At 36.5% G+C, this 27818-nt stretch overlaps 1 protein-coding gene across 2 annotated transcripts in view; it reads left to right on the top strand.

Annotated features, from left to right (window-relative positions):
* MICU3 (mitochondrial calcium uptake 3) overlaps positions 1-26372 on the top strand; it is a 58160-nt gene extending 31788 nt beyond the window's left edge. Inside the window, exons 9-15 of one of the 2 annotated variants that reach the window (XM_086747343.1) lie at positions 596-691; positions 5338-5438; positions 8053-8224; positions 12244-12352; positions 14104-14261; positions 17314-17388; positions 23957-26372. In XM_086747343.1, coding sequence (XP_086603469.1) covers positions 596-691; positions 5338-5438; positions 8053-8224; positions 12244-12352; positions 14104-14261; positions 17314-17382 — 705 coding nt within the window. In that variant the 3' untranslated portion in view covers positions 17383-17388; positions 23957-26372. The remainder of the gene's footprint in view (positions 1-595; positions 692-5337; positions 5439-8052; positions 8225-12243; positions 12353-14103; positions 14262-17313; positions 17389-23956) is intronic. The other variant, XM_086747341.1, reaches the window with a different exon arrangement.
* The last annotated feature ends 1446 nt before the right edge of the window (positions 26373-27818 follow it).

Genomic DNA, 27818 nt, shown 5'->3' with positions numbered 1-27818 from the left:
AACATTTCAGAGCAAGAAGGTAAACATTCTTTCCTTGGAGAAATAAAACACTTATTTTCTGTTTAAACAAGGTAAGTTTGATCATCAGTGTTTTCCTGATAAGTTGTTACAGTTGAAATTGGACTTACTAGGCTTGGGTTTTGCATTTCTTTATTGGTGCAAGGATGTCATCCTGATTATTGGATGAAGTTAATTTTTATAACTAATTGTATGGTCATATTTATCTTTTCACCAATGAGAAAACAAATTTCATAAGTATATAAATTAATATTTTATTGCAAAATAGAATTTTTAGAAAAAACAACACTATTAAATGTTTTCACTTTACGCTTTCTCTAATTTATTTTGGTTGGGAAAGTGGAGTCTGCTGATACTGTTGTCACAGCCAAGTTATGAGTAATAACCAAATAGCTGTAATAGACCAGTGTTCCTTTCATTTACAAAGCGTCGTGTAACTGGGTAGAAATTTCTCTATGGAAGCAAAAGAATCAATCCATGCTTTTGAAGATCAGTTGGAAAAGATTTTAAAGTCTGTAAGCAGTTGTTTTATTATTCTTTGGTTTTCAAACACTTCTACTTCTTGAAACTTCTGCAGGTTCTTAAAACAGAAGGAGAGGACCTTGTCCCCAGAAGCTATTGGGATACTTTGAGACGTAGCACAAGCCAAGCACTCTTTTCAGACCTTGCGGAGGTATAAGACAACCTCTGTCTCTGGTCCATAAACAAACTGCTATTTTATTTATTTCTGTTCTGATTATTTTCCTGTTTTATGCACTTTGTTTCTTCTATTCCTTTTAATTACTTTTTTTTTTAAACCTGAAAGTTCTCAGATGAAATGGATTTGTTTCCATGCAGTGTGATAGTTGAAAGTTGTCCAAATAAAAGCAAAGTTACCTTTTGAAAGAGTTGGAAGATCAACTCCTCTTCAGTCCTTACTATACAAAGCATTTTCTAACAGTAATAGTGACAATATTTCACAGTTAGAGAAGTAATTCAGGAAACCTTTCTCATTTAGGCTTGGTCCAGTGATATGACAACTTTAATGACAGTTGGAGGCCTTTAAGCTTTTGCTCTTTAGGTCCTTGATGTGCTTTTTATGTATGTTATCAGAGCTTATCTTCACAAAACCAGTATCACGCAAAGATTGGTTTAACTGTTGAATCAAACTGAGAATGTTTTAAGGTAACCAAAACAGTCAGTCTTTTTTAATATTACACTATCACTGTGGAGGACTAGCAATATCACTGAGCTGTCAAATTAATTCCCATATAGTTCTTTAAATTCTAATAAGATTCTTGTTTCCTGATCTGCTTTCAGATAATTAAGACATTTATTTGTATTGATCGTTTAAGAGGGTCAGAAAATGAGATCACTTAGGCTTTCCTGTGCCCTATACAGTGAGGGTGATTGCTCTGCTGGTTGTGGCGTTAGAGGACATACAGCAGCTCCCCACTCACTCTGGTCTCAAGTCCCATGCTTCATAAGCAGGATCATAATGAGAAAAGAACAAGGAACTGAAACGGACCCCCAGGGTAAAACAATCTTTTTCTTTGCTTCATAAGCAATGTGTGCTCCGTATGAAAAGTAATTAGTGTTTTGTCCCTACTGTTTCTCTGTAGAAGCTATTGAATAACCTGAGGACTTGGATGGACTTTTTCTAATTTCCAAGCTAAATTTCCTCATAGTCCCTTTATACCAATCTGTTGTCCCTTTATTTTCATAGGGCTTTTTCTTCTTTAGTATTAATCTTCTTACTTATGGTTATATTTATAAATGCAGTCATAGCCCTCAGTTTTAATTAGCATAGGCTAGACACAACAAGGTCTTTGATTTTTCTCTTAAGGTAGAACCTACATTTCACAGGTATCAAATAGGCCTTCTTTGTATCTCTCTCAGCTTGAGTTCATTTGCCTTTGAACAAAACAAAATGTGGTGGTAGAGATCTGAGTTTTATTCCAATGTTTATAGCAATATTTGTAGTGATAATAATATTAACATTGGAATAAAGCAGTATACCCAGCCATTCTTTCGTTGCTTTTAAATTTATGAGCTCCTGAATGATTAGTGCAGTTATTAGTCCTTATTTATTCCACCAAATTTTAAAACCCAGACCAATCGGTGTTCTTGTCTAGGCAGCTAAGGGAGACATAGAGGGGAGAGAGGGCTGCTCTTTTCATTAACTATTTAAGGAGCTTGGGGTGCTGAGATTTCTGAATTAACTGTCTTCTTAATTTGCAGTTGGCTGGCATGAATTCAGTCTCAGGTATAGATGGACTTAAGTTTGGTAATTTCTACACACTTTTAATTTGAAGAGATAGGTTTTTTACAGATATTAGTCCAAGGCATCAGATGTAACTATAATGTAATTGAAGCTTAACAGCAGCTATACTGAGCATTGATTTAAACTGTCTGTAAAACATAAAAAGTCTCTCTGCTCACTTGTAAATCATTTTATGAAGAAAAAATCATGTAATTTTCTTCGCTGACAATGGCACTTCTCACCATAATCATCTTTATCTTGCTTGGCTTAAGTTTGAGCCAGCTGGCTTTCATCCATATTCTTATCTCTCCCAGGTACTCTCACATCTGAATAATATTATAGGCATCTGTACTAAGAACGTGGCATAAAGCTAGGTGACACTGGAGTCTGTGTTGTTTCGTAGCCTTTTCAGAAGGCCTTGTGTAAGTTGAAAAGAAGAGTAAATAAGGTTCGTTCTTGTGGGAATTAGCTTACAAGGTCTCTTTGGGGGTAAAAGTGGTTGTTTGTCACTCCAGTTTCCGTCTAGGACAGTTTACAGTACCATTTCTGCTATTTGTAATTTAGCAACTACACCATCCTGTTGGAATATGCCAGTTATCGCTGAACCCAGTTTGTGGGTTTATTCTTAAATTACTAAATTAAACAAAATTTGTAGATTTACTATCATTATTGAAAAATCAAGAACTTGTAGTAAGAAAGCTCTTATTAATTCAAAGCATAATGTGCATAGTTCTTTCTCAGAATATGTTGCTAAAAGTGGACCATCCATCATGAGTGTAACTTAGTTTTAGTCAACCCTCTTTAATCAAAAGCTTGAAATTAACTTTGCAGAATATTAAAAAAAAATTAGTTTTACTGCTCTTCAGGTTAGGCAATCGAGAGGAAAAGATGTTGCCATTATCCAGTAAGCCAATAATGTGACTGAAGCACTTGTCTCTCCTGTTTATCTCTTTACCTGTATTTGTATTACAGTTAGTGTAAAGGTAAAGAGAAACAAGGCAGGGTTTTATTCTCATTTAAATGACTACAAAATATATTATATTAAAAAGAGACTTATATTTGTATACATGGAAAAAAGTGTGGTCATTTCATTTTCACTGATCTAAAATAGAAAATTCATTTTATTATTAATATATTAAATATAACAATAAATGATAGTTTTAAGTGATTACGGCTCTTGTTTTCATCCTTGCCTCTTAAGAGAGAGAATTTATTTAATACTATCAATGTGGAAAGAGCACAGGAGTAGTTTTCAGTTGCCTGCAATTCTGCAAAGAAGTGTACTGGATTGAGTTTCTGGGGTGAGGTTTTTGTTTGGGATTTTTTCATTTAATGAGGCTGACCAAGTGGGAATTGTGAACAGACTTACAGATTGAATTTTTTTTTAATGGTTCTCCAGATATGGGTGAATGCAACCTAAGTCTAAGGTTTTGAAATGTCTTTCTGCAAGATGAAAGGCTGTAATTTAACATTTGATATCTTTTCAGTGTACTTGAGGGAAATTGTTTGAATGTGCTTAGGGATTTAATTGCTTAAAAGACATAAGAAATCAGGGTATCTGCATTTCAGTATATTGTGTCCTGTAGTGGAGGAAAACAATATTAAAAGACAAATAGTGATTATTTTTCTGAATTAGGTTGCTCACTTGAAGAGCAGAGCTGACTTAATTGAAGGACATGAAGTATCTCTCTACCTATATATGCACTATGTCATCTTATTTCTCCCTGGAGAAGAATATGAGAGTGAAGAGAAAGCTAGAGTACATGAAATACAATCTTGATAATCCTAAACTGATTATAGTAAAGGACAGAAAAGTCTCTCTTCTTTAGTTCTTAGATGTTGAAATGTAAGGATTTGTGTTGTTACTGCCTCGTGTTTTTCCTTGTTGTTGATACATAAATATTCTTAATGTATATTGCATTTTACATTTTTTACAAATCGATATGTAAATTTGAAATTAGTACACTGTATTCCAGAGAATGTAGATAGGAAGTGATTTTTCATGGTACACGATGTTGAACTACTGCACACTGTTAAAAATGTCTTTGTAGTTTCTTCATTTAGAATCTGTTATAAATTTATAGCCTCTTCAATTATGAAGTAAAGTCAGACTTCAAAGTCTAGAGTGCAGCTTGGAGGTTTGTATGTGCAGATCTTTATAGATCTGTATAAACAGTTTTCTATACTTATAGTAAATCCCATAGGTTTATAATCTATCATTATGATGATAAACTAGTATTGTTACATCTCCCAAATACTTAGTAGGTTTCTGTACTGTGTATTCTGGTTTGTACTTTAACAGTAGAGTCGACAGGCACACTTCCACAAAAATATGGTGTTCCTGATGGGTGGTAGCTTGCCTAGGAAGAGCAGAGACTACTGGCTCCCACTCTTTGCTTTTCATAAGATCTTATTTTTTTAAGAAAATGAAAGCTCGGACAGGAGGTTCACCTTAGGCAGGTGCAGCAAGGAAACCAAATATATTACTTTTTGAATTTCAAATGTTGGCAGATGCACGTTAATGCCATAAGGACATTGCCATGGTGGAATACTATGGCTTATTTAAGAGCCTTATATTATGGAATTATTTTTTTAGGTCTTCAATATATCAAGAGTTTCTTTGTAAAAGTGGTAAAATCAATGCACATACATGATGCTTAAGAGTAATGACTATGTAGTAAAAAAGTGGAATGTTGCACCATCACTATTGTGAGGTTGTGGAGAGGTTGTGTACCAAGGGAGTTATTTTTATGGTTTACCTCAAATGACTAGAACATTTTTTTTTCTCAAGATTTTATTTTTCATGCTTTTCCCTCCTTTGTTGCAGGTTCCATTATATTACATTGTTGTTTTAAGTGTTTTCTACTAAATGCAATTAACAGCTTAATGCTATCTTGTGTGAAAATTGCATGACTACATTAATTTAGTGGATTGTAATACTAAAATCTTTAAGACCGTGAACATAAACCACAAATTCTTTTAATAGAAAGGTCTATTGTGATTATACGCATTCTCAGATTATACTTCTGTAACTGATCCAATCATGTCCTTAATTTTTTTTTATTTTAATATTTAAGCGTGCTGATGATATTTCAAGTTCACTGTCAGATACTACACTGCTTGTACACTTTTTTGGCAAGAAAGGAAAAGCTGAACTGAACTTTGAAGATTTTTATAGGTGAGTCTCAACTTTATTAATTCCTTGTAAAAAAAATACTTGCGTGCTTGTTCTAATTAGTCTGTATTATATTACTATAGTTTATGCAGACATGTATATAAAGTTTATGTTCCCTTTGTGTATGTTACATATACAAATAGCAAAATAAAACAGCAAGTGGACCAACAATAAGAAGTTCTGTACTAATGCTGCTGCATTTGCAAGTTTTGTTAGCCTTGTGTGTGTAGTTATTTGGAGTGGAGAGGTTATACCCCAATCCTTGTCCTTATTGGTATGTAGGAACTTTTTTCTTCATTTAAAATTATTTTTTTTTTTTTTTCCCATTTGTCAGTGCTTTAAAAAAAAAAACAAACCAACTTTCTGTGCATCTCTGCTCTTAGGAACATATTTAAATGCCAAGTGCAAGGTCCTGCACCTGGGTCACGGCAATCCCAGGCACAAATACAGGCTGGGTGGGGAATGGATTGAGAGCAGCCCTGAGGAGAAGGACTTGGGAGTGCTGGTGGATGAGAAGCTTAACATGAGCAGGCAATGCGCCCTTGCGGCCCAGAAGGCCAACCACATCCTGGGCTGCATCAAGAGGAGCGTGGCCAGCAGGTCGAGGGAGGTGATTCTCCCCCTCTACTCTGCCCTGGTGAGACCCCACCTGGAGTACTGTGTCCAGTTCTGGAGCCCCCAACATAAGAAGGACATGGACCAGTTGGAGAAGGTCCAGAGGAGGGCCACGAAGATGATAAAAGGGCTGGAGCACCTCTCTTATGAGGACAGGCTGAGAGAGTTGGGGCTGTTCAGCCTGGAGAAGAGGAGGCTCCGGGGAGACCTGATAGCGGTCTTCCAGTACCTCAAGGGGGCCTACAAGAAAGATGGGGAGAGGCTGTTTAGTAGGGCCTGTTGCGATAGGACAAGAGGTAATGGTTTTAAAATAGAGGGGGGTAGATTTAGATTAGAAATTAGGAAAAAATTTTTTACGATGCGAGTTATAGAACACTGGAACAGGTTGCCCAGAAAGGTGGTGGATGCCCCATCCCTGGAAACGTTCAAGGCCAGGCTGGATGGGGCTCTGAGCAACCTGACCTAGTCAGGGATGTCCCTGCTCCTTGCAGGGGGGTTGGACTAGATGACTTTTGAAGGTCCCTTCCAACCCTAACCATTCTATGATTCTATGATTCTATGAAATGTAAAGGTTTTTCTGAAGTGATGGTGTAGGCATCTTAGAACAAGCTTCTTCAGAAAAAAAAGTGAAAACACAGTGGAAGCTATTGGCTTAATTGTTATGCTACTTAAAACAGAATTTAAAAATACAGGGAGAGTGCCATAAAAACAGAGCCATAAAATGGAATGTTTCTGTGTGATTGAAAGAGATACAGTGTTTGGTTATTTTTTCCTCAGTAAATACTCCCAATACCTATTGTCTTTATAGTTATCATTTAACTGTGCATTCTAATCAATCAGATGTTTGCAAAATATTTTGCCTTAAAATTATGTATGTCATGAGAAGTATCCTGTATTTCACATAATATAAAAACTGTGTCATCAAGTGAAATGATGATGTGAGTTCAAAACCAGGACCATAAAAGAGGGTACTTTTTCAAAAGGCATCTAGTTAAAACATCCATCTATTGCTGTAAGATGTTGTGAATGCTGAAGAGGTCAACACCTAGTAGGCATATTAATGAAAGAGGGATCCATCAAGTTTTATTCAACACTACTTTACAAGCTCAAAAAGTCATTAAACTATGGACTAGTGAGGGAGATAGCATTGTATGTTTACTTTGCACTTATGCTATTGCCTAGACATCCTTTTGATTTGAGGTCCTCATAGTTCTCAGAAGTCAAGTTATATATTAAGAAGGAGTGTTGCAGACAACGTCTACAGGATGAGAACTCTCGTGAACCTGTAACAGGGAAGTGTTACAGGTTGTGGTTGACAATCAGATGAATGTGAGCTCCCAGTGCAGTACTGCAACCAGAGAGCTAATTTTGTCCTTGGTTGTGTAACAAGGACATCAAGCACAATTAGGGAAGTTATATTTCCTTTTTATATGTAGCTGGTTTTATATTTTGTCTAGTTTTCGTGTGCAGAATATACTAAATATATTGTTAAATTGTGAAGAGTTTATAGAAATATCATAAGAATTGGAAAGTATTAAAAAAAACGTTCAGACTGAAAGGCTGCAAGAGCTCATCATACTTAGCTTGTTAAAAAGAGGAAGGTAAGGTTTAATTGCAATCTGTAAATTAAGTATATGGGGAATCAATTTTGGGAATTAATTTAGTACCGTGATGGAATTTTCAGTCTAGCGTATAAAAATAAAGATCAGTGATCTGCTGAAGAAGAGAATTAAGCAAACACAAACCGGAAGTAAATTAGAAATATAAGTATTAAGTCATTTTAACCCTTACTAAAACACTTCATCTTTGAGTTAAGATTGTTATATTGATTTGAAAAGATGTCAACATAGATAAGGGATTTACCAAATTTACCATTAGCGCTACAAAAAGGGAACTAATTTGTTTAATGCTATTTGGCTTCATATTTTGCAAGTATTTTAAGGACATGAATAGTAGAAATATAAAGTCTTACGATTTCTTCATATTTATGTTTGCGCTTTAGATTTATGGATAACCTACAAACAGAGGTTCTAGAGATAGAATTCCTGTCCTACTCTAATGGGATGAACACCATCAGTGAGGAAGACTTTGCCCATATCCTTTTGAGGTATACAAATGTGGAAAATACATCAAGTTACCTGGAAAACATGCGCTGCAGGATTCCTGAAGAAAAGGTAATTGTTTAGCTAGGACAGTGGGCCACAGCATCCAGTCCCATTGTCATCAAGACGAAAACATAGCCTCGTTGCACTGAATGAGATTCTATCACTGAATGAGTTAGCACCAGGATTTTATTCTAATCATAACCTGTATGTCTCATGTTTTTCAGATTACATGCTGAATAAAAAGTAGAAGAGTAAGTAGCATAGAACTATGTTCCATAGGATTTAGCTAGTAATATTTTTTAAGTTTAGATGACAAAGCTTTATATTACATGAAAATCCAGTTTAAACAGCAAAAAAACATAAGACAATTTTCTAGAAATGAGGCATTAAAAAAATGTATCTGAGAGAAATGTAGTGGCAACTAGGCACCAATGGTAATCAACAGGATAATGTTAGAAGTAGCCTTTTAAATATAGGATATTTTGGATATACTCCTGTTGTGGTTTAAACCTACTCAGTAATGTAATACCATGCAGCTGCTCACTTACCTTCCCCTTCCCCACAGTATGGAGGAGAGAATCAGGAAGAAAAGAAAACTCATGGGCTGAGATAAAAATAGTTTAGTAGAACAGCAAAGAAAGAGGTAATAATATACCTATATGAATAATGATAATAATAACAAAATATAGGGATACTAAAATACAGAAAAGGAATGATGCATAATTTCACACTACCCGACAACGCGATGACCGACACAGCCCATCCTGAACAGCAATCACAGAACAAGACTGAAAATTGACCCCAGAGTGATCCTGAGCAGCGAGAGAAGAAAAAAAACTGTTAGAGCAAGCCCATTAGCCAACTACCACTTACATACTGAGCATGATGTTTAGAGCATGGAATGCTATGGCCAGTTTGAGTCGACTGTACTGGCTAGACCCCTCCCAGCTTCTTGCATCTGCACATTAGTGAAACCTGGGAAGCTGAGAAAAGTTCTTGGTCTCTTTAGGAACAACTAATAACATCAGTGTATTATGAGACGTCTTCATGTACCAAATCCCATATTAAATCCAAAACACAGCAGCTACTAGGAAGAAAAATTAGCTCCATCCCAGCCAAAACCAGGACAACTCCTGTTTGTGTTTACAGCAGGAGATCAGATTAATCTGTCCTAGAAATCTAACTCTTTCAATAGCTGTATATTTTAATAGCATTGACAGGAGAGCTTGTGAAGAAAAGTGATAAATTGGTTTGGATAGTTTGGGGTTTTTTTAATTTGAGAAATTACATTGTAATTTCAGTCTACAGAGTAAGTAAGATCAGTCAGTTGACCTGATAGAAACACACTCCAAAAATCAACAGTTTTCTGTTTGAATTTTCTGATTTTTTCCTGTGGCTATACAGCAGTTAGGTACACTCAGAGATAAATATAGCTGGGGAGTGGAAAGGGAAACTAAGGCTGTCTCTTTTGCACCAGATTAGGTGTAAGATGAAGTGGTAAGAGAGGGATCAGAGTTCCTGCTCACTGACCCTTCCTGAGTTCCCAGTCTAGCCGCTGAGGCACTCCATTCTAACTACTCTAAAAGGTCTGCGCAGCTTTCAATATTCAAAGCCAAGACAGTGCAACAGAAATGGTATAAAGCTCTTTTTGTGTGGTTCCCAGATGTTTTTTGTTTAGGGTGAAATCAAGATTTCCATATATATGGAAATATAAAAAAAAAAAAAAATCACTTTGGGGCTTTTATAACAACAGTAAGTATCAGTTGGGTACCTGAAAAACAATGACAAAAAACAATGACAGTCATAGGTATAGATAAATACTTCTTTGAATGGCAAAAGTGAAGTTGATTAAGTAGATATAAATACACTTTATTTTAAACACAAGGAAGTATTCTTTGAAGTTCATCTCTAAGTTTCCCAATGCCACTGTTCTGATAGCAAGTCTTCCACAGTAGTTTCCTCTTTGTGGTCCATAGTGGGACCATCACTAAGGAGAACTTCCACATAAAAAGCTCTGTCACTCAGTTACAGGTTTGCTTATGCCGTGTTCTAGGAATATCCTGGCACTTGACCAGTGCCATATATCTGTATGTCATATGCTATACTTCCATTAAGTCAAACAAGTCATTGCCGTTTTCCGTAGCTCTGTATCACTGGCTTGGTAAATGTGCTGTCAGTACGGCGGAAAAAGTAAATATCTCTTGTGCTGGCCACAGGGTTTTGAGAATGGGACTTTGCCTCTTATTGCCGTGGAGACTTCATTCATATGTTTGCAATTTTTTACACTTGTAATACCATTATAATTTGAAAAGTATAAACTGTACTTTCTAGTTTATTACAGTGATACGCTGCAATACTAATACAAACCAGAGGATTCCATTTAGAAGAAAAATTAGTTTAGCCTGTGAAGTAATAGGCAGCTGCTATCACAGTTGGCAGTGTTAATCTTTTGTGGCACTGTATGTAGAAGCCTCTGAAGCAACGTGATGATCATTTGACGTACTGTAGTCACATGAAAATGTTCAGCTGGCATGCCTCCTGCTTACAGGATGTTTTCCTCCTTCTACTAACTAGATGCCAAGCAGTGATTCATTTAAGCTGGCATCTTGAATTACTACAAATGTCAGCTCCTAAAGAAAGTCTATTCATTTTAACAGCATTGGTGCATTAATATAAGTTTTCTTTGCTGTAGTAAAACATAATCTATCCAAATAAATAGAAAAGTTAGCTTCCTTTTACATAGAAAATAGTTTCCAGTAGGAAAATTCTGGAATATCTATACGTAGATAACTTCCTATGTCAAATGCAAAACTTACGGCAAATACAAAATGTTATTACAGTTACCAGTCAAACAAAATATGGTCATAGGAAAGGAGACAGTAGAATGCTGTATGCCCAACTTTCTTTGAGTGTCATTTTGCCTGCCTTTCTTCCTCTTTTGTGTTCCTTTGCTGTTTTTTCTTGAGAGGAAATACATATAATTGCAGATGATTTCAGCAGAAATTGTAGAACTCTTAAATTAAGCCATATATTTTTTTAATTGCTAAAATGTTGTGGAGTATGTACAGTTTAGCCATGGACTGCAAGTGTGGCTCCTTTATCTCCCAGCTTCATCTCCAGTGTCAACTCATGGCAGCAGTTTTCATCATTACTGGAAACACAGAAGCTGCGAAAAGGCTTATTTGTAGACCAGTAGTTCTCAGCCTTTCCTACGCAAGGGCTACTTTCCGTTTAGAGTAACCATCTCCTGTCTAGTTACATGGAAAGTGCCAGGATTTTTCCAGTAGCCTGACCTCTTACAGTATCTCCCACATTCAAATCTTTACAGATAAATTGGTGGAAATTAATGATTTTAAAAAATCATTGTGAACCTCAAAATATCAGCTCAAGACTTTGATGGCAATTTTCTGTTGCTGCTACTTTGCCATAGTACCTGAGAGTCCTAGTTGGGGACTGAAGTGTCACTCATCTTGGTATTTCACAAAACCTCTTTTAACAACAGGACTTTCAGAAAAACTTCACAGAAGATATTCTGAAGTCTAGTCAAAACGTAGAAGATTTTTTTTAAAAGCTGAACAAACCCTGCAATACTTTATACTTGGAGTATCAGCTGACTAAATCTGGTGTCTAAATCTGGATATGTAAAAATTTCACCTTGTAGAGCTTAAGTTAGATCATAACATGTATTTATGAATTCATTAAGTGTATTTATGTGAGCACACACACTCACATGTATATAATAATGGTTTCCAGGTTTTCAGTAGTAAACATATTCCAATATTCATACAAACCTAGACTCTTATTCTCAATATTAACTGCCATATTGTAATAATCCTGGAATTCTTAAAGATTACCTTAAGCAATGGAACAGTATTTTTGCCTGCTTTTTGTGTGAGAATTGCTGTCTGCTGCAGCGGCAAAGAGGAGGGACGTCTTGCATTCCTCAGGAGACTCCTGTTAACTTTCAGTACAAATGTCTGGTTTTTTCTATTCTTAAATGAAGTAGACATAGTAACTGCAGGGTTTATTTATTCAGTTGTCATCACTACTGACAATTCTTATGGCCATATTGTTCTTCTATTTTTTAGGGTATCACATTTGATGAGTTTAGATCATTTTTCCAATTCTTGAACAACCTAGAAGACTTTACAATTGCAATGCAAATGTATAATTTTGCAAGTCGTTCCATAGGTCAAGGTAAGTATTTCTATTTTTATAAAAATCTGTTAATAAATATACAGAACTGTTGACAAACAGGCAAAAATGTTTTGTAATTCCCAGTCTGTGGTTTTAATGTCTCAGGTAAAAGGCTAAAAAAAAGCCTAGGACTCCAGCTTTGAGAGGAGAAGGCTCGATCATAAGCTTTACAAAGTCATCTAAGTGGTGGATAAGTTGAATCCAGAATAGTTGGTCACCAAATCCTACAAGATAAGAGTTAAGAGGCACTTGATGACACCAATAAGAGATCAGTTTAAAGCAAACAAAAGCATTTTTTGACACAGTGGTCATCTGGAATCTGGCCCTCTGTGAAGGCTGCAGAAAGAAACAGTGATAGAAGGTCTGAAGAGGGATTAGACAGATATTTTAACAAATCAGTAAGTGGGTGTCCTGGTTTGACTGGGACAGAGTCAGTTTTCTAAGAAGTAGCTGCACTTTTCAGTAGCTGCAGCATTTTAGGTCAGTGTGAGAATAGTCTTGATAACAGCTATTGTTTACAGTTGTCACTAGATAACATTCATATTTGGCTAGGACAGAGTTAATTTCCCATGTCAGCAGCAGGTGCTGGCATGAGAAAAACACTAATATTTTGAATTCTTGTTAAGGGAACCAAGGACTTCTTTAGTTTCCCATGCCTCATAAGTAAGCAGGTGTATTTAGGTTGGGAGGAGCAGAAACAGGACAGCTGACCCAAATTGGCCAACAGAGTTATTCCATACCATTAACATCACACTCTGTATAAAAGTGGGAAGTTGTCTGGGGATGGGCTGCTCGTTTTGCCCTTCTCCCCTGGACCTCAGGGTTCTGCTCACCCTCAGCATGCCTTCCCACTGCCCGATTTCCCATGCGCCCAGTGATTCTCAGCATTCACCGTGATCGTAGTGGCTTTGGGAGTTGCTGCGCTCGCAGTGGCCGCCATCTGGCATCCACTGCTGGGAGCGCGCATCCCATGACCACTGTTTGGGCTGAGTATAGTTCTGTACATATTGTTATTATCATTAGTAGTAGTAGTAGTTTTAGGTTTTATTCTTTTATTAAACCTGGTTTTAATTTCAACCCACGAGCTTTCCTTTCCCGATGCCACTTTCCAAGTTGAGGGGGTGAGGACTGGGTGAGAGAGCAACTGCCAATCATTTAGCTGCCAATATAAGCACTAAACGACCACAGTGGGTGCTGAAAGAACTAGGCAGGTATGTACTGACTAAAATCCTTAATACAGCAGTTGAGATGCTCGGGGACTACAGGGTGAACAATACATGAAGTGGTCGGACTTGTGTGCTCTCCTCAAGTAGCATCTTCATGGGTCAGACACAGTAACACCAGCATAGTCCTACCTCATTTGGCCGTACCAAAGGAGTATGCTGTTTTCTCTGTGCTCTATTTCTTATGTTCTGTTCTGTGTCAATTGAGTAGATGCCATCAGTATATATGTGTGATAGATTTAATTATGATATGATTTTCTAATTTTGTTATTACACATAGTGCATGGACTGATACCTTTTGTGTAAAATAATTGATACCAATAAGAAGTATCATTTTATATAAGTTGAGAACTACTTGATTTAGAACTGTGAAATTCAGTCCTAATTTTCACATTTTCTTTTTTTTTTTGAGTGTTTAAATGTGAAAGCTCAAGTTAAACATTTACTTGTATTTTATAATATGTTGTCCACAAAGTAGGATTAAATTAATGTATTTTGTTTTTTTCTTCTGATGTTCCCTTTATGCAGATGAATTCAAACGTGCTGTGTATGTAGCCACAGGTGTGAAGCTTTCACCACATTTGGTGAACACAGTGTTCAAGATTTTTGATGTCGACAGAGATGACCAGTTGAGTTATAAAGAATTTATCGGCATTATGAAAGACAGACTCAATCGAGGGTTTAGGGTAAGGTAACTTTTATAGTTATCTTAGTTGACTTCACTACTTACTTTAGCACCTGTAGCACCAGTAGGTTGCAAACCAACAGTGAGTATGTTTAAAGACATATGTTTTCTAGAAATCCTGAAGCAGTCTGTAAGATTAATTCCTTCTTATATTCTTGGGTTTTTTTTATTAGAAAGCAATACATAAAGGACATAATGTACCTTTATAGTACTCAAACCAAATTGGAAAAGAGAAATCCTCTGCATGCTGTCATTTCTTCTGTGATTGATAGATTGGCATTAAGAATTTTAACAAGGGTAGCAATAATGTCTGGGTTGTTTGCAGGGAAAAGAGAGTTTGTCTCTCTTAAACTCAGGCAGTTTAGCTAAAGGACAACCGTTGGTTCTTCTAAAACTTTATTTAAAATACCAAGTGTTGATAATGACTGTTGGAAAGAGTTGCAGCAGGTTATAGTTTTAGTTTTCAAATAAAGAATTAGTAAAGTGGTGCTGAACAATGCTATATTCTAATTTAGAGTTGCTTTTGATGATTTAACCCTGTATCTGGTAAATTACAAGGAGCTAGAGAGTCAGAAATTACTTGCAGAAAATTTTCATAGGGAACAAGCCTGTAAATCATGCTTTGCCTTTTACATGAATGTATAGGCCTTGCTGCCCTCTTCAGGTTCTGTGTGGTACAGGGGAATTTTATAGTAGCAGAAAAAAAAATTATTTGGAGTATAATCAATAAAAGTCACATTTTTTTCTTCATATGACAGCTGTTAACATTTTTAACTAAATGTAAAATGATGTTCTTACTAACAACCTGATCCCTTAAATATAAATCTTAAACGGCATTATGGTTCCTAAATTCACATTTCAGTATGTTATTTCTGTAATATAATATTCTGTAATATAATTTTTAGTTAGCTTCCTAAATCAATTTTAGAACTGTCTATGAAGTGGTGTTGAGTCTAATAATTTTCTTGTTATTTTTGTAATATTGTAATGGAATGTAAAATGTGGATAACAACCACTGCATTTGTAACAAACTTCTTTCCTTGTTGGTCCTCAATTCCTTTTATTATGGTGTGGGAATGATGATTGTTTCATAACCGTTTCAAGATGTTCAGCTATATGTTTTAATTGTTTACTAATTGTAAGTGTGCAGTGTATGTTAATTTACCCGGAAAATGGTGTGCTTACTAAGTAATTCTTGTAAATGTATTACATGTTTCTATTTCACAAAATGCATGACAGAAATCACATATAATCCTTAAGAATCTGTATCTTCCAACACTATTCAGTCTTATGTATGTATCTTTCTTTTGCGTAGGCCACTATAAAATATTCCAGTGGTCTGTAAAAGAGCTATAAAGAATAGCAAAAAATGTTCAGAAGCATAGCACCATCTTTCATAAATTATATGTCTAATTTTAATTAGATATGAGCTATCTCCTGGATTGCTTAGGAGATTATAATGATTTGGTCCTCTAATTCAGTTATATTCTAATTGTTAGATTATTCAGAAAAATGTCTTCTCTTCACTAATCAGTAGCATTCCAAGACAATTACAGTACAAAACTTAGGAATTACAATTTCAAGCAAGTTTTTGCAAGTGTCGCACAAACCTGATTTTTTCAAGAGTGGGTAGTAGTAAAAATTCTACCAAAAAATTGCCTTTTCAGTTTAATAAACACCCTCCACCCATCCCAATCTAGATTTAGAATGGAAAGAAGAAAACACATAAGAACCTTTAGCCCAGAACAAATTGGTGGAAAGTGTCATTAATTGCTTCCCATTGTTTGTACATTAAAAGTTACACAGCATTTAGTGTGGCCAGAACAAGTAACTTTATCCTCTTGCTCCTACAATGTGGAGTGCTCAAATGTAGTCTTCTGCTAAATCAAAACTAATAAATCACTAATCTTTTCTTTGTTAATAAATGTGTTTCAAATCCATGTTAAGATTTGGTCAGTTCCATTATACAGATAGAAGAACATTGTAGCTTCTGCTTATGCAGTAGTTTGTAGCAACATGGAAATTTTTGCTGCAAGAAATTTGAACCACTTTTATATAAAGTGTAAATGCCCAATTTTAATGTTAAATGTCCTCAATTAATGTCAGCCCAAATCAATGTAGTCTTTGATTATCTAAAAGCACCTAAAAATAAATAACAGTTTAAAATAGGTCTATGATTTTACAATTAAGATCTTACACTAGTAATTCAACTTCTTTAAAATTGTTTTACTAAAACTTTTGCCCAGACGAATCTTGAGGGCATCACAGAGCTTGGTACTAGGACCATGTATTTTAGAAAAGGGCATTTTGTAGGCTGACTAAAGCACATACTTAAGATGAAGGAGTTACACAAGTCCAGTGAAACTGAAGTTCTGAAAGGTCAGTCAGTACCTACCGGCTTTGTCCTGTGTAAAAGCTTAGCCATAAACTTAGCAGCTTGAGAAAGGTCAGGTCCTACCGCTTAAAAGAACATAATAAATATTCATTTTAACATATATTTTAGATATGTTTTTGGAAAAGTAAATGTTTTAAAGAGTTTAACAAATGAAATTTTTCTCCTTCTGGAATATAGTATTATAATCTGAAACCTTGTTTTGGTTTTAGTAGCTTGAAACAAACTAGTATATTAAGCTGCCATCAAGTGGTCAGTCAGAGTATTGTCATAAACTTACTAAAATGTGCAGACATGAAAAGCTTTATTTCTGCTTGCTGTTTGGTTTAAAATTTGGTTTAAAAATTTCCTTTCTTTTTTTTTTCAAATTTAAAAATATATAAGAGGAGTTGGAACTAGATGATCTTTAAGGTCCCTTCCAACCCAAACCGTTCTATGGTAAGATTCCCTTTTCTCTAGAAATTCCATTTTTAAACTGAAATATTTGGAACTTAATGACTAAATTATAAACATTTTACCTAGCACATACTGTATCTTCTAGGTATTTGTCACTTAAAGCCATTTTTTTTTGTATTTTCATGATACCGTTGTCTTATGCTTACCTCTGGCTGCCTTCACATGTTGTCTGCATCTGCGCACTTCTCCATCTTCTGCTCCACAGGGCTACAAACCTATACAGAGGTATACTACTTTCAAATCCTGCGTGAGGAAGGAACTCTATAGCAGATAAATGACGGTATGTGTTAGCCACCCAGTCCTGACTGTGCTGGCATGCTTGCAGGAATGGCTGAATGTTAAGCTGTCACTGCTTTGCTTCCTGTTCCAAAATTCAGGAATAGGTTATCTGACTGTAAGCAATGTCGTACCTCAAACTGTCATGTTGTGTTTTTGACTGGAGCACTAGAATTTTATTCTGGAGTTGCTGATGACTGACTTGCGTTATCACTGTTGTGTAAGCCAGCTGCAATATTGTACTATGTTTGAAATAAGGAAAAGCATTCTTTCATACTTTCTGTTGCTGTTTTCTGTCTGTCCTGTTCAAGTAATTTCTTAGGTACCTGTAGCTAATAAGTATTTACCAATGAAGATTGTTGTCGTAGTTACGCCCCGATCAGGACCAGACTACGCAGTCTCTCTCTCACTCCCCCCACCCTCCGAGAGAACAGGGAGAGAAAATACAAGAAAAACGGCTCGAGGTTTGAGATAAGGACAGGGAGAAATCCTTAAAGTTACCATCACGGGCAAAACAGACTCGACTTGGGGAAAACCATTTATTACTACAAACAGCAGGATAATGAGACAGAGAACAAGATAACCTCCCTCCACCCCTCCCTCTTCCCAAGCTTAACATTATCTCTACTACCTTCCCCTCCCAAGCGGCACAGCGGGGAAGAGGGAATGGGGGTTGCGGTCAGTTCATCACATGTTGTTTCACGCCGCTGCTTCATGGTCGGGGGAAGAACTCCTCACATTCCTCCCCTGCTCCATCGTGGGGCCCCTCCCACGGGCCACAGTCCTTCGTGGAACTGCTCCGGCGTGGGTCATCTCTTCCACGGGTGCAGTCCCTCCAGAACAGCTGTCCCAGCGGGCCCTCCACGGGCCACAGCTGCCTTCAGGCATCCACCTCCCCCGGTACGGGGTCCTTCACGGGCTCCAAGTGGATCTCTGCTCCTCCGTGGACCTCCATGGGCTGCAGGGGGACAACCTGCTCCACCATGGTCGTCACCACAGGCTGCAGGGGAATCTTGGCCAGGAGCCGCATTACTCCTCCCCCTCCTTCTTCACTGACCTTGGCGTCTGCAGCCGTTCCTCACAACAGGCTGGCAGATGTCTCTCAGGATCTTTTTTTACATCTTATTCACTTCTCATCTCCTTTCCACTTCTTGCAGCCGGGCTGGACTGAGTCGGGCCCAGTCGGCTGCCTGGCGAGAGGCCAGAGGGTGAGGCCTGCAAGGCCCATGAGGCTCGCGCCTCCCCCTCTGCGCCTCTGCCCCCACTCAGCTTCTTCACATCTTCTCTTCTCTCTCTTTTTTTCTGTTTTCCCCTTCTTAAATACATTATAGCAGAGGCGTTATCATGGGACATTCTGCTACCAATTGGCTCGGCCTTGGCCAGCAGCAGGTCCGCCCTAGGCCCGGCCGAGTCCACTGAACAAAGGGGAGCGACTTCTAGCAGTTTCCTACAGAAGCTACCAGCTTAGGCCCCCCCTCACTAACAAAACCACGACAATTGTAGAGGCATATTTTTCTTCCTGAGAGACTGTTGGTAAACTTGATTCCAATTTGATTTATATAGTTACACTTTGAAAACAATAATGTGGTTTTGGCTCTGTTAATGCAATACCAGCAGTTTTCAAAAATCGGCACTCTGCCCACACATGACCACTGTTTCTCCATATCCACTACATGAATGCTCATTCTTACAATTAGATTGTACTGTGGGTTTCAGTGTAAAAACTAATGTGTGCATATTCTGTAGCCATATTGTGAAACTTTGTCACATGGTGGACACAGCAAAAATGTGTTAGTAGACGTTTCTCTTCTTGCACAAAGCAAGAGTTGCTCCTTTGCAATTTAAGGTTTTGGTGCCAGCCCTTTTTTCCTGTCTATATAGACTTTGCAGTAGTTGCTACGAAGTCTTTTAACAGCTAATGTATGTCCCAGATGTATTATTTTGCAGTGGGGAGGAACAGAGAGATGTACAACATGGCAAACAAGGCCCCATAGCCAGTGGTCTGGTGTGAGTGGACCCCATGGAGTAGCCAGCACATCCCGTGTTTGTGAGCCAGGAGGGTTTGACTGTCATTCCTCCTGTTTTTAATTCTGAGGGACAATATTTAGCTGAGATTTCTTGTTGAATAACCATCTTCAGATGCCTCCATACATCAGCATATTGGCATCTGACCTTCTGAATCCTCCCCTTTCCTGTGACGTGCCTCTCAGAGCACTTGTATGCCAGTGAGCGTGCTGGGCCACTGGTTTAAATCTTTCTTCCCTAACTGTGGAACAGCATGGCAGCAAAGGAATGTAGATACACTAAGCAGAAGTGTCCTGGATCCTGTTTATTTGAGGTGATGGTTGTCTTCTAGCACAGTCTGTAGGGATGAGAGGTGGGATCTGTTTACTCAGACTGCTAGACCACCGGCTCACCAGTCCCACTGATCTTTTTCTTTTGTAGACCCCTGTGTAAGATCAGTAAGGTAGAGGAAATATATTTAAAGTATTGACTCATTCCCATGGCACAGCATGTCATGAATCCCAAATTGTGTTCTTTGGGACTCTTCATACCTTCCCCTGCCCCCCACACAGTGGTCACATCATTTGAACAGGCTGGTTCTTTGAAATTCAACAGTAAATATATCTTGGGCCACCTCTAGGCTTACCCAGCTGATTTGTCTTCCTATAAAGAAAAGACTTCTGTTTGATGTGCATATGCTCTTCTCTTCTAAAATTTAGCATCCATAGGATTATTTCTTTATTATTTTGATTAACTATTAATGTTTTTTTTTTAATTATACTTCCTCTTTATGAGTACAGCTCACATACTGAATCATTGTACTAATATGTGAGGAACAGAAGAGGAATTTGATCTTAACAAAACATCTAGTTTCTCCACCTGATTAATGGGAAGTGTAAATTACTAATGAAATTGTTAAAACAACATTTTAGTAATCCAGCTCACCAGCCATATAAGAAGAAATTCATGGCTTTAGATTAATTTTATGTAATTTCATCTCTTTGAAACTTTTGGCTCTTCCTTTCTTACTTTCTTATGTCTTTTTAAAAATAATTCTTTTAGGAGTACTTTGTCTTTTTGTCCCCATTGATTCTGCCACAGCCTGCATTGTAATTGCATATCAAGTATTGTTTAAACTGTAAACTTTTCAAGATAGGGAATGGTTTTTACAGAAAAACTGGCAAAATGGAGATTTATAAAGGGAAATTTTTGTTCACTCTGTTTAAAGTAATTCTCAAGAGAAAAAAAATCTGGAGTTGAATAATTACATGTCTCCACTACACACTGGGAAACAGTACAGAGAAACTAGGTTAGTTTTCAGTGCACTGACCTGGCTCCAGGCAGCCCGACTGACACAGCGTAGAGGCTGCTGGCTATTTACCCTGCTCTTCTTCCCACCTGCAGCTCCTGGATGCTGTAACAGGAATGCTTCTGGTACCTACGCTTGCTTGTGTAGGACTGTTACCAGGTCTCAGTTACCTGTGCACTGAAGATTACAGTGTAAATCTCATCTATATAAAATTCCCTCTTCCCTGCAGACACATTAGTCAGCTACTGGCCTTCACTTGAGCAACTGCTGTTAGCTGTTCTGAGTTCCTTTTTGTCAAAACAGTACGTAACTTAGAATGTTTCTTCAGATTTGTTGTAGACCTTTATTAAAGTTTGTTGCAAGTGTCAGTTAATAGAAATAGAAAGTTTAGCCAAAACATAGGTGAAGTGATTTGGAGTTAGTTACTGTGGAGGAATCACTGGAGATTTGAAGCTGAACCATTTCAACTGGGTAATTAAATTTCAGCCTGATGTACAAAGAAACATAAATGTATGTGAAATATAAAAATCTGCTGCGATTGCATCTCAAAGTTAGGTACAATACAGTAACTCTTGATTTTACTTTGTTCCAAATTTAAATGTACAGATCATTGTCTGTGCTTTGATATGCTTTCTGTGGTGAACACAGAACTCTGATTAAAGAGATTAAGATTCTTGGCACGCATACCACCGATTATAGCTGCACCCTGTGAAAAGGGATAAACACCACATTGTGCTGTACATTACGTATCTCTAAATTGGACTAATTGAATTTACTTCACAGCATAACAAATGTTATACCCTTATAATAAATAATGAAAATCCCTTCTTGGGGAACAACTACGCAAGCTCTGTGTGGCCCGAACAGCTGGCAGTGTTCTTGGAGAGCTTGCCTTTCTGCATTGCTCTCGCTGCAGGGCATGCAGCCTGACTCTGGGCACTGGCAGGTACTCCTTGGCGTATTCTGCAGGGAGAACAGAAAGAAACACGTTAGTAGGGAACTGCCAAACACAGCTGAGAGCAGAACTCCACTCCAAATGCCTTACAGAAGGGTTAGCTAAGAAACTTCTAACAAAACCCTTTCAGAGCTAAATTCTGAAGAAGGATGCTAGAGGCCAACTTCAGGAGGGGTTCAAGGCCATCTGAAGGTACTGTTTGCTAAACTATTTGTGTGCTCAGAACCTGTAACAGATACTTAAGCTATAATGCCAATTTTATTCACTTCTAAAGTATTGAAAATAAATATTATATGTGACAATTGTAAATCTACAAAATAAGTTGTAAGTCCCTGTAATTTCTAGAAAATCTTACGACTTTTGCATTCAAATAACTGTTTTCTAGATGTTTTGAATTTTTTGTGGCCTCTAAATTTCTGATGAAAGGTTTTTAGGAAGTAGTAGTTAATAGTTACAGAGTCTTGGGACTGATTGGGGAAGGAAATTTCATTTTGAGAAAGACAAGAAAGACTGAAGCGTGGATTCAGAACCTCATTGCTAGTCATGTTTCAACAATAAATTGCTGTCTTCTATAAATACTTCATTCAGTCAAGCAACATTTAAGATGTGCCATGTAGTTAATATTTTGAAAGCTTTTAATTTCCATATTTTCCTAATAGGTAGCAGTTGAATACACCTATTATAAGAGATAGACTCTTCAGGTTTTTTTGTTTGGTTTTTTTTTTTTTTTTAAACTGTTGCTTACTAATTGAAGAGACTGTTGCTTATCTCTTCTCTGAAGCAAAGTTGGAAGTGTGTGATAGGCACACCTGACCCATGTTACAAAAGTAACTGGAAATTACAGAACCCAGATTTTTGATCCTAAAACTCACTAGAACCTTAAAAACATATGTAGGTACAGTGGAAGGAAAATGTTCCAGTGAAATGTGAAAGCATTGCAGAGTATGTGGACAAAATATTCTTTCTATGGACTTGGTACACTAAGAGTACATACAACAACAATGCATACTTTAGAAATAAGTAGGTGAACAGTTAATGTATTTCAGTGTTTCTTTTACTGATTTTCATGAACATTTCTCTGAACCTGTTACAGAAAATAAAATATAAATGTGTATCTCAGAGCACTGGTTAATGAACTGAATGTGCTTTTCTTAAATAATGCAATGCGTTTTCTAAGTAGTGCATTTTTTTTTTTGTAAGATTGACCATAAATCTCAACTAAATTATGCATTCATGTAAATATTGTTTGTACTATTTCATTTGAAGTCTGGATTATATACTGCTGTGGATTGGATTTTTTTTCTGAATATTTACAACTTCTGCAACTTCTGTTCTATGCTTTTTAATTATACATGATGAGTAATAAGAATAAATGAAATGTAGGCTTCACTCTCTAATGGTTTGTTTTAATACACTGCCATGTTGCAGTATTTTTAGCTGCTTCTCTCAGTTCAACCACAACAAGCTATCAGACAGTCTCTCACCTTGACACTGTAACCATTTACATCCTGATACTGGACTTAATTTCTAAGATGGCTTACAATTTAAAATTACTTGTAAATGCTTCTGACTCATCTACAATTACAATTCCTGTTCCTTAGTTAGCCTCTTTCCCCAGTTGATGTAATGTTTAGCCCTTCTCTGTTTTTCTGTACTTACTATCAAAATAGGCTTGTGAAGTTAGGAATAGCAGAAGAAATAATGAGATCCAGGGATAACTGCAGACAGCATAGAGCCTAGTGAACCTCCCAGGCCAGCCTGTGGACAGTGTTCCTCTCCATTCAGGGGGCACTTATTAATGTCACTGAACTACAATGCAGTTTACGATTAAGGTAACCTAGAATAAAGAAGCTTTCCTGTCATCTGCCTATTTTGTATTTGGCTTTTCCTAATGCCTCAGTTTCATGAACGTGAATAATTTTCTATGCTTTTTATTTGGTGTTAGAAGTTAATTTTTTAGTACAGTGTCAACATGACGAAGAAAGAAATGAAACAAGAGAGAGAGCAGGACGTACTTGAATAAAGAGCAAATCCTTTCTTACAGCTTTTAATATGCATAGGCTCTTTGTTGAATGCGAACTGTGTGCTGGGAGGTGAGGATGCATTTTGAATAGTTGCCCTGTGTATGGATTTATAACCCTCATTTCACAGAAGTACTTCTGAGCCATAGGAGGATTTGATCTTTCATTATTTTAGTATTAAAACATGTATCTAGAGTGTATGAGTCTGAGTAAAATTTAATGTAGTATTAAGGAATTTTGTGAAAGATATCTTTTTCTAATTGTATGTTTTCACGTTCCACAGGAGACTCCAAAGTATGGTTGGAAGGAATATTACTCTTGTGTGATGACTGTAACCGGTGAACATCTCAGAGATCTATGGAAGCAATTTCGGAGACGGGATATGCTGAGATAAAGGAAGAAGGAAGGATTATCTGCACTGGCTAGAACTGTTTATTCCTATGAATTCTTAATGAAGAACAGACTAACCCAGGTGAATCATGAATCTTCCAGCTGCAGTAGAAAACACAGGACTTTTCCTCTTAATGCAGTAATCACCAACTCTTACAATTGCTTTTATGTATTTTATTTAAATGACAAACTATCACCTTATTGGCAGAAGTCTTCTTTTAAGAATACATTTTGAATACTATTTTTTATTATTTTTACATATGTTTGTCACTTAAAAGAAAACAAAAATAAGTTTTACGCCTGGGTAGGCAAACATTTTAGCAATGAAGAGAAACTACCCCACATCAACTTAGACTGTGAATTAGCTTTCAGAAGAGCACTATTAAAAGTTTGTGCTAAATTGGGAATGAGAAAACACTAAACAGTATAACAATTACATACGAGTTGAATGTACAAATTTAATTCTTAGAAGCTAACAAAGCTGTTACTTTTAAAAGAGTAAAGCTGTTACAGTTATAATGTGAACGATAGGTATTTACCTAGGAAAGGTACTGTATGGACTTTAATGTTCAGATTCTCCAAGTCTTACTATTATGTTTATTAATTTATCCTTTAAAAACATAGTACAGATTTTAAAATGTCTTGCAAGCAGTATGTTGAAGAAAAGTCAAAATGTTCAAATTCATGTTAAGTAACACACACTTTGTAATATTTATTTTAAATTTTATTGCTATACATATACATTCACTGATATATTTCTGGTAGAGTAAAAATTCATGTGTTTCTTGTGAATAGTGCACTTTTATATGAAGTAAGATGTCGCACAGTAGAAATTATAGCCTTTTCATTTGCTACTCTAGAATGCAGTATCTGAAAAATAGGTAACTTGTGTTTGTGTCAAAAAAGCAAAACAAAACATGGATGCTTGCAGCAGTGCAGAGCAACACTCACTAAATAATATTATTTGAATATTACGTATCAAATATTAGACATAAATTAGGCCTTACCAAGGTTATGGAGACTACAGGCAATCAGTAGCCACTGTGCCCTTCCATGCCCTATAGGTTTCGATGTTACTGAACCAGTGGTAAGGACACTGTTACATGTGGTTTTCATGTTCTCTAAATATTTTCTTTACCGTTCAGAGCAGCATTTTCCCTTATTCCCTTTCAAGATGATTGTTAGGTAGATTAAAAATGGTGAATAAAACCCAAACAAACACAAACACATTTCTTATATCCTTCTTTAAAAGGTTCGCTAGACATGAAATAAGTCTGTATCTATTTAGGAACAATCCATGCCTTGAAATATTTCTAGCTGAATACACACACATTAAAACTAATGTCAATAAATTGTTACCGGAAAGGCAAATATTTGGCGGAGTCTGACAATTAAAATAGAACCAAGATAATGGTTTTTAATCTTTTATTATTCCAAATATCTGCAAGCAAACTTCTCAAAACTGTATTTAGTGCACATGTTGCTCAAGTACCATCTTACATCACATGCGAATAGAAAAGATGTATAGCACTTGTGTAAGTACACCTAAGTTTAGAAATATTTAACTTACAATAAGATTTATCTCTGCTAAAAAATCAAAACAAAATTAAAAGAAAGATTTTTTTTTTTTAATTATTTTTTTTTTTTTTTTAGAAATTCCATTCTGGGAATCTTAAAAAAAAAAAAGTGCTAGGTGTGAGAGAAAAAGCCAGTTCAGAAAGCTCTTGAAGGTTGCTTCATGATAAGTACTTACCAAATTTCCACCTTGGCATCCTTCAACTACCGAGAACAAGAAAAATAAAATATGTTGGGATGAACCGCAACAGAACATCCCTGTGTAATTATTTAGGGAATTAAGTGTACTCAATGTATCGTCTTGGTATGCAGAACTGTCTCACTGCTTCTTGTCAGCATATGCAAAACTCAATTTGCTACTTTAGTGATGAAGGACAAAAAACAGGAAGAAAGGACAGGGAGTTATTGAAAGGGTTCCCTTCCTTCCTCTTCATTCCCTACTGCCCACTCACAGTGATCCTCCCCTTGGAGGAAGCAGCAGCACCCTCATCATTCTGCTCCTCCACTGCCCTAGGCAATAGTGCACTTTGCTTTTATGGCTGGCTTGAGACAATTTTATGATTTTTCTATGTATTTCCTAACTATAGTAGCTTAATATAAAATAGAATGTGAAAGTGTCAGATTCGTTTTTAAGTGTATTTTTTCTCATATTTAATAATAAGTTATTTAATATAAATATGAATATATGCATATAATATTCCTGTTTATTTCAAAATAAATGCACTTGAAAGTTATTTCCTTTGCAGTGTATATCATTCAAATTATTTTGTCATAAGAAAAATATTTTTTTGCGTAACATGAATGTACAAGTGTTTTGAATTGGAGCATCTCAGCATCACAAAAAATATACTTTTTTGCTTCTTTCAGTCGTTTCTTTAGATAGCTTTGCTTTTCTGCCACAGAATTCTGTTTAAAAGAGCTGGAAGTGCAAGGATAGACAGGTGAAAACAAGGCAGGGTAATGGGACATGCCATCTGCTATAGAGGCACCCCTCGGATAGGCGGCAGTCGCTATGCTCAACAAAACCTTATTCAAAACCTGTCAGATTCCTGGCAGCAGAGAAAATGTGTATGCTGCAACTAAGTTATGTGATAGTTGCATAAATGAAGGCTTTTTGTAAAACCAGCTCTTTTTCTTTTCTGTAAATTAAGCAAACTGTTATATTATAAGAAGATAATCAGTGGATGCTTAGGAACTGCCCACTGATGTCCGGACCAGCTGTAAATTGTGATAAAATCATAGAATATCTCGAGTTGGAAGGGACCTCTTAAGGAGGTCCTCAAGTCCAACTCTCTGCTCCTCGTAGGAGCATAACTGTACATAACCATACATAACTGTAAAATATTTCAGTTTGCTTTTAAATAATATTTTTTTTTTCATTATCACAATAAATAGGAACAATCAATGCAAAGCTAAGAAACTGTGCAGAGCAAGTAGATACAAAAGCTGTTGCACAATGTATCTGCTGATCTCCTATGACATAAGCCTTCAGATTTCAGTTTTTGGCACTAGATTTCAACAAGTCTTTTTGCTTCATTTATTTTTGTTGCTAATAAAGGTGATCCACATTTATCAGGATGATTCAAAATCATTATTCTTCTGTGGGCTGTTAAACCTGCAGCGTTGGGTAGCTTTGTGATACTAACTTTTGTCTGAGCTCTGATGAATTCCTAGTTCCCAGCAGAATATCCTGCACTGCAAGCTGCTCCCTCCTAATCTGATGATTAAAATTACCATGGCAGTTTCCTTCCTTGCACATTTTGACAGTAAGTCGATACAAATTACTTCCACTGCAAATGCATGTATTGTATGCCATAGAGGAAAGTTCTCAGCCTGAAGAAAAAGAAATACGATTTAACGGGACTTGCAGGATATTATTGGTCATACTGCCTGGTTTTCTATAGTTATTTCATCTCCTCTTTTCCAGCTAAATATCAGGATAATGATGCTTTGAAACAAAATGAGGAAAACAATTATAGAGGAATTTTTAACTTTGCTTTGATTCAACATCGCATAATATTTCTTATGTAATGATGTGTCTTGCTTTTTTATCTCATTGAGGACACTTTCAAGACAGTTTCTAGCAAAAGAACTCCAAACTACTACTTGCAGAAGGAAAAGAATCAGACTAAAAGCTCACTGTTCAAAAAATGAATCTCAAACAAAACTAATTTGTAGCA

This window comes from Chlamydotis macqueenii, chromosome 4, assembly GCF_036417535.1.
Source record: "Chlamydotis macqueenii isolate bChlMac1 chromosome 4, bChlMac1.mat, whole genome shotgun sequence".
Lineage (NCBI taxonomy): Eukaryota > Metazoa > Chordata > Aves > Otidiformes > Otididae > Chlamydotis > Chlamydotis macqueenii.
This window is presented reverse-complemented; position numbering and strand designations above follow the sequence as displayed.